The sequence below is a fragment of the Electrona antarctica genome, assembly GCF_951216825.1.
Source record: "Electrona antarctica genome assembly, chromosome: 6".
NCBI classification, from domain to species: domain Eukaryota; kingdom Metazoa; phylum Chordata; class Actinopteri; order Myctophiformes; family Myctophidae; genus Electrona; species Electrona antarctica.
In genome coordinates, this window is record NC_136811.1 from 3659412 (window position 1) to 3667352 (window position 7941).

The 7941-nt window shown below is 44.4% G+C and overlaps 1 protein-coding gene across 1 annotated transcript; it reads left to right on the forward strand.

The window, feature by feature from the left end:
* Nucleotides 1–1072: 1072 nt before the first annotated feature.
* Nucleotides 1073–6913, forward strand: LOC306925703 (zinc finger protein RFP-like). Its single transcript, XM_079504717.1, has 2 exons — nucleotides 1073–1138; nucleotides 4912–6913. The coding sequence occupies exons 1-2, from the start codon at nucleotides 1127–1129 to the stop codon at nucleotides 6388–6390; spliced, it is 1491 nt and encodes a 496-aa protein (XP_079360843.1). The 5' UTR covers nucleotides 1073–1126; the 3' UTR covers nucleotides 6391–6913.
* The last annotated feature ends 1028 nt before the right edge of the window (nucleotides 6914–7941 follow it).

Genomic DNA, 7941 nt, shown 5'->3' on the forward strand with positions numbered 1-7941 from the left:
CTATTCAAGAGACTATGACTAAAACTAAAATAGAAATTTGCTGCCAAAAACAACACTGCTGGGTACCGAGGATAACATTTGGGAACCCCTGCAAAAAAATCATCTAGACCATACCGTTAATTTTGCTATTTGTTCCATGTGTCTTCTTACTTCTTACTTCACTTCTATGTTCACTCTCATTCTTAGTGAGTGTGTGTGTGTGTGTGTGTGTGTGTGTGTGTGTGTGTGTGTGTGTGTGTGTGTGTGTGTGTGTGTGTGTGTGTGTGTGCGAGAGAGAGAGAGAGAGAGAGAGAGAGAGAGAGAGAGAGATTGAGAGAGAGAGAGAGAGAGAGAGAGAGCTGTGTTTGTTTTAAGGACTTTGGTCAAATACCTCATGGTTGATGGTTAACTCCCATGCATGATAAAAGGCAAGTTTGCAATTCTTTGCGAGAGATACAGTAGACATGAGCTAGTTTTACATCTTCTCAGACAACACTCATGTACGCCATTTACATTTGTATTCACACGATTTACAAACACTATTATAATGTTAACTAGTGTTAAGGTATGGAGCGAAAGTGAAACCAGTCTCGGAACGACGGAGCAATGTTATGGTGCGATAGCGTTTCACAGACAAATGTCACCCACAGCAGTGTGACAGCCGAGCACGCATTATCTACAAAAACTACACGGATCATGAGAGGATTTTCACATTAACAGACAAGACCTAAAGACATACACACGTGAGTAACAGTGTTGATTTTGACAGGACATTTTGATTTTAGTTTAGTCATATAGTCATAGTCTAAAATGTTTAAGTTTTAGTCCAGTTGACTAAAATATCATAGGATTTTAATGGACTAAATCTAGCTGATTTAGTGGACTAAAATGTATTTTGGTGGGCCTTAATGGCGTCGTAATGGCTGATTATACTGTAGGAAAGACCTAGTTAATTGACTCAGCAATGCAAGGACTCATTGACACAGCAATGCAAGGACTCATTGACACAGCAAGGCTGATTGGCTGCCCCTGGCTGCCCCAGTAATAATCATGATTAGGTTCAGCTTGCATGCTTTTCTCACTCAGTTTTCTGCTTAGTTTGACCTGAGGAGCTGTGTTTTATTTTCCTCTCTGACTGTGCGTGTTCATGACAGTAAAAGTAAGTCTTTATTGTTTATTGTAGACTATGGTGCTTCCCTTTATATATACGGTCATGTTGTTATATATTTGTGCATGTTATGAATATGTGAATGTGATTTTCTTTATGGAGAATTACATGTTTGATGCCTATGTTTGATACCTACTGGCTGCAGATGGGTTTAAACTGTATTTTGGTTTATGTAAGAATTATTTGATGATTGTTTATTATGATGATTCTAAAAGAATGTTTATTTGTATTTATAGACCGCACTTCTGTTCAAGATTAAAGACACTAAATCAAGCAGCCCTCCTCCTGTGACTCTTTGACCGGAGTCCATCCATACGTGTACCGGCTCTATTCCAGTCATTTCCAGAGGCCCTAGACCTCTATTTCAATACACTTGCGGAAAATGGTAGAGCTCAAGCTCACAACACCCTATAGACCTGCCATTTTCAGGGCGTAACACCCGAGCAAACATGAAATGACTTGTCTTGTCTCGACTGGATGTCCTAAGATTTTAGTCTAGTGTTATTTGTTGACGACATTTATTTCGTTTTCATCAGTGAGTATTTTTTACTATTTTAAAAAACCTTTTACAATAGTTCAACTAGCCGATCTACATTGAGACATTGTGATAGATCGGCTATTTTAACTATTTTAAAAGTTGTTTTTTAAATCGTACAAAATAGTGCAAATTAGTTTAGGGAGAAGGGATAAGGGTATAGATATAGACCTTAGTGCTCAATATCTCCTGAATTTAACAGTTTGCAACACAACTAGTTCCAGGTCAAAAGAAGTGTAAGATTTAATGTTTCACACATCATGTATAAGTCTCAACTTTGACCCCTACTGTACGTATGTTAGGGTGCATCAAAATTCAATGCAAAAAAATTAACAACAAATTATCAATCTGTTCTTTTGGAATTTTGTTCCAATGGCTAATGATCTTTGCAAAGTTTGGGGAAAATTCATTCAGATTTACAGGTCCAACGCAGCATGTGAAATTTAGGTAAAATGCCAAAAAGTGCCATTTTCGGTGCTTTTATAACTCCCTGTCAATTTATCAAAAATACAACAAATAGTTTTTGAGAAGATGTTATTGGAAAGAGCAAAATGTGTTTATTTAACAATAAACATTACATTGTCATTTAAATCGTCACTGAAAAATGTTTGAAAATGGAGTCTTAGTCCTCCACTGTGTTCATGTTCAGCCGGCGCTTGCAGCAGCTAAGATTGGGCTGCTCACAGCGGTAATGCTCAACTGCTTGCAGCACATTCTGCAGATGTTGCTCACTCTTCACTGCTGCCACAAAGTCTGTTGTGAGTTTGACCAAATGCTCGGCGCAGTCATTGACGACGTTGATAGCACGCACATTCACCAGTCACCACACCTGCCTGGAATGATGCACTGGTAGCCCAATCCTCTACATTGAGTGAGATAAATGCTGGATCGATCTGCAGCTGGTGCATACCGAACCAGCAGTCTGGGTTGGCAAGGTCAGCCAACCTGGTGGTCGGCGAGAGGACTGGAAACTTTGGCTTGTCGAAACCAGTGCCAAAGCGCTGCTGTGGGGCTAGCATGGGAAGATCATCTGGCTTGTGATCCAAGATGGCATCCGAAAGTGCACGTCGCTCATCAGCTGGCACCTTGGTGCTGAAGAGTGCCAGGGGCAGCATGTCAGGAGTCAGGTACCAGAGGTGCCTCTGCAGTGATTTCATGGCTGATGTTGCAATGCCCTCATCAACAGACTTGTAAGTGTGCAGGTTGTGGTAGAATGTCAGGTCATTCCATGCAGCATCTACGGCCGTGTCACAGGTCAGCCACCATGTTGCGTAGATGTGCGCAATGAAGTTGGCAAACGTCCGAATCTTCTGCACCTGCTGCCGTGTGGTGGTGGTGCCCTGGGGAAGCAAGGCCATATGCCGCTCCAGCATAGCCAGCATGCCTTGTGCAGCGCTCCCGGTCTTTGGAAGTTTACTGGAGTCTGTGCTGCATCATCTGCACTCAGATAGACAAGACACAGCTGCACAAACTCGTGGTAGTCTCCTCGCTTGTAGTCTATCATTGCCGCAGCACATGCAGTGAGTTCAGCACGTAACCTGCCCAGGAACGGTTGTTCGGTGTTGGCAGTAATGCAGCGGTACAATGGGTCACTGTATTTGTGCGGCAATCCTGCAGATGCCTAAACAAGGTAACCTCTGGTGAGCGTGAGGACTCCACCTTGAGGCCAGTGAAAATGTGGCTGAGGATCACCTCACCAATGTGATGCTGGCACCGGGCCAGAGCAGTGGTCTACCAAGTGAGAGCTGGATGGCAATGCAGGCTGCTGTGAGATGGCCTGTGTTTGATGCAGTGTTGTCAAATGCCATGTTGACAATCTGGTCGGCACAGCACCACTCCTGCAGTAGCTTACGTCAGCCTGGCAATGATCTCTCAACACGCCTCATCTTTACCCTTTGTATATGCTGGCACGCCAAGCAATTTCAGCTGCTCTGCATCTCCAACCACCACTGTCAAACACTCCTCCAACTGGCGCACATTGCTTAGCGTCGGTGTCAACTTGCCGTCCCAGTGCAGCGTGCATATAGGAGGTGGTGTCCACTGCTTGTGGTGTTCTTTATTGACAGCCTCCAGCACTTTGCGCTGTGATCGATCTACTGTTGTGTATGATGCTGAAATCATTTCACAATTACTGCCCGACTCTGTGATCAGGGCGCACATGAAGGCAGCCTGCTGCTGCATTGGTGTGATCTTCAACCGTGTAGCCAGTGACATAAGACTCGGCCGTAGATGCTGCATGGAATGACCTCACACTCTACCACAACCTGCACACTTGCTTACAAGACTGTTGACGAGGGCATTGCAATATCAGCCATGAAAGCACTGGAGAGGCACCTCTGGTACCTGACTGCTGAGATGCTGCCCCTGGCACTCTTCAACACCAACGTACCAGCTGAAGAGTGACGTGTACTTGCGGATGCCATCTTGGATAACAAGCCGGATGATCTTCCCATGCTAACAGCAGCGCTTTGGCACTGGTGCAAGCCAAAGTTTCCAGTCTTCTCGCCGACCCCCAGGCTGTCCGACATTGCCAACCCAGACTGCTGGTTCGGTATACACCGGCTGCAGATCGATCCAGCATTTATCTCACTCAATGTAGAGGATTGGGCTACCAGAGGATTGGGCTATCATTCCAGACAGGTGTGGTGACTGGTGAATGTGTGTGCTATCAACGTTGTCAATGACTGCGCCGAGCATGGGGTCAAACAGTTTGTGGCAGCAGTGAAGAGTGAGCAAGTTCTGCAGAGGTCCTGCAAGCAGTTGAGCATTATCGCTGTGAGCAGCCCAATCTTCGCTGCTGCAAGCGCCAGTTGAACATGAACACAGTGAAGGACTAAGACTCCATTTTCAAACATTTCTCAGTGATGATTTAAATGAAAATGTAATGTTTATTCTTAAGTAAACACATTTAGCTCTTTCCAAAAACATCTTCTCAAAAACGTTGTTGTAAACTTGATGAATTGACGTGTTATGTTAATAGAAAATGGGAGTTATAAAAGGACCGAAAATTGCACTTTTACCCAAATTTGACATGCTGCGTTGGACCTGTAAATCACCATATATTGAAAAAATATTTTGCACGTGTTCTTAAAACATGAAGTGGCACATTTTATCAAAGGAACAGATCAGGAGGTTAAACTTGCAAATTTTGATGCACCCTAACGTATACATGATATAAACGAAGAGAAATTAAAGAACTACATTGATTTCACTTTTATTCTGTGTGTAGAAAATGGCCAGCTGTCCCCTGTCTGAAGAGCCGTTCCTGTGTCCGATCTGTCTGGAGGTGTTCACTGATCCAATCAGCACGCCGTGTGGTCACAACTACTGCAACGCCTGCATCACACAACACTGGGACACTAGTGAGGTGTGTAGGTGTCCACTATGTCAAACCACATTCGACGGCAGACCTAAATTATCCGTTAATGTAGTCCTGTCGGAGATGGCTGGTCAGTTCAAGAGAAAACCCGCCAACCCCAAAATGTACCTAATCATTACCCTAATCCTGAACCTACTCCTAACCCTCACGCTTTGCCAGATATTCGCTAAGCCTGGTCAAATCGCACCTCTGAAAGAGGACCACGGAGGAAAGAAGGCCGAGCTGAGAAAGACAGACGGCGAAGTTCAGCAGATGATCCAGGAGAGACGAGTGAAGATTCAGGAGTTCGACGACTCGGTGGAGCTCAGCAGGAGCTTCGCGGACAGAGAGATAGCGGACAGCGTGCAGGTCCTCGCCGCTCTGACGAGCTCCATGCGGAGAAGCCAGGCTCAGTTCGTCGGCGTCGTCGAGGAGAACCACAAAGCCACGGAGAGGCAGGCCGAAGGCTTCATCGAAGAGCTGCGGCGGGAGATCGCGGAGCTGGAGGAGAGAAGCTCCGAGCTGAAGCAGCTCTTGCACACCGACGACCCCCTCCACGTCCTCTTCCTCAACAACTTCCTCTCCGTCGACGTCCCTCCGCCCACCAGGGACTGGACGAAGGTCCGCGTCCGCGATCGGCCGTCACGCGAGGAGACCGTGAGGACGGTCGTGGAGAGGACACTCAGAAAAGAGACGGAGAAGAAGCGGTGCGATGCCGAGCTGAGGACTGCCCGGCAATACACGGTGGACGAAACAACCCTGGACCCCGACGCAGCGCGGCGCTATTTCATCCTGCCCGAGGACGGAGAACGAGCGAATCGTGCAGGACACGGAAAGAACGACGGCATGCCGGACAACGCGGAGACATTCTCCCATCTTCAAATAGTCGTAGGGAAACAAAGTTTCTCCTCGGGGAGGTTTTACTACGAGGTTCAGGTCGGAGGGAAGGCTGACTGGGATTTAGGAGTGGCCAGAGAGGCCATCAACGGACACAGACCGATCACACTAAGCCCCGACAGTTACTGGGCCATACGTCTGAGGAACGGAAGTCAGTGCTACGTGGCTGCTGACCCCGACGATGTCCTCCTCCTCCTCCTCCCTGCGAGAGAGGAGCTGCAGACGGTGGGAGTGTTTGTGGATTACGAGGAGGGCGTTGTCTCCTTTTACGACGTGGAGGCCAGAGTTCATCTGTACTCTTTCACCGACTGCGCCTTCACCGAAGAACTCTATCCATACTTCAGTCAATATTTCCACCGCAACGACGGCGCAGCCGGTGCTCCTCTCGAGATCGGCCGTTTGCTCATCATCAGCCTCTGTTCATTTCTCGTCTATATATATAGACGAAGATGATATATATATATAATGATAAAGCATTATGACCATTACTTAGTTCGTATAACTGCAATTATACTGTATTGTAAGCAGATTACAATACATAAGTATATGTTTATAATTAGGGTTGTCCCGATTGGATCGGGTGGTCGGAAATTGTGGCCGATCACGTCATTTTGAAAGGATCGGAATCGGATCGGGAGCCAAAAAACTTGATCGGGACATCCATAGTATCAATATTTATCCATATCATGATATCAGACAGATAGGCTAGATATTGTCTGTGATTTGGGATATTGTAATATTGTGATATGGCATAAACGTGTTCTATAAAATATAAATATCGGATCGGGACAAATCGGTATCGGCAGATGCTCAAAACCGGAATTGGATCGGGAGCAAAAAGAAACGTGATCGGGACATCCCGATTCATGATGCATCCTAGACGTGGGATGCATAGCAATAAATCCTAATCAGATTATTGTACTTTAATGTAGTGTGGCTAGATAGTTCATTTAAAGATGGAGTGCCGTGAACTTAAGCCGCATCCACAGCTGTAGTTGTATGATAAAGGGGGGAGGGGTTAGGGGAGGGGCTGATAGTGTGATGTCACTATATTACTGTTTATTTCATTGGCCCGTTTGACTGTCAAGGGTTCAGCCTCCAGGAAGAAACCCTAAATACAAAGTTAATACACCATTGCGCATAAAAACGACTCCAGGGTGTCTAATGAAGTACTGTCACCTCATATGCTGGAAAAATACAAAAATTGTGGCACTCCCTCTTTAAAAGTACAAATGCAATGATTCTGATGATAATGATTTCATGTTTAATGTAAATGTACAGTACCTGCATATTTTCATTTATAGACCATGGAAAACACCGGTGATTGTTATTAATGTTCAAATGCCTGTACAGTTGGTTTGATGGTAACTGTGATTGCATATAATGCCATTGGGCGTGCTTTAATAATGCAACAAATGGACTACATAATATCTCACACATTTGACTTTATCCACAAAATAACTAATATGGCTTATCAAGAACTCAAGACACTGCATACCATATTGGTCAGTGAAAAAGTACTCAATTGTTTTACTTAAGTAAAAGTACGGAATTTAAAAAGTATCGGCATCAAAATGTACTTAGAGTACTAAAAGTAAAAGTACTCATTGTGCAGAATGTGCCATTTCACAAGTTCAAAATGTGTACAAATCTATTGAAAATAGCAGATCTACAAGCTTGTAGATCGGCTATTTTCAAATGGCCGTAATGTATAGGATTGAAGTGCTTAATGTATGTTTTCTAATCAAAATTAAAATCTCCAAAGTAACTAGTAACTAAAGTTTTCAAATAATTGTAGTGAAGTAAAAGTAATTTTTTTTTTTGGCTCTGAGATGAAGTGGAGTAAAAGTACTGGAAATTGGAAATACTCAAGTAAAGTACAAATACCTCAACATTGTACTTAAGTGCAGTACTTAAGTAAAAGTACTTAGTTACTTTCCACCACTGATAATGGTAATTGAAGACTAATAAACTTGAACTTGCATTACAACCAGTTTAAACATT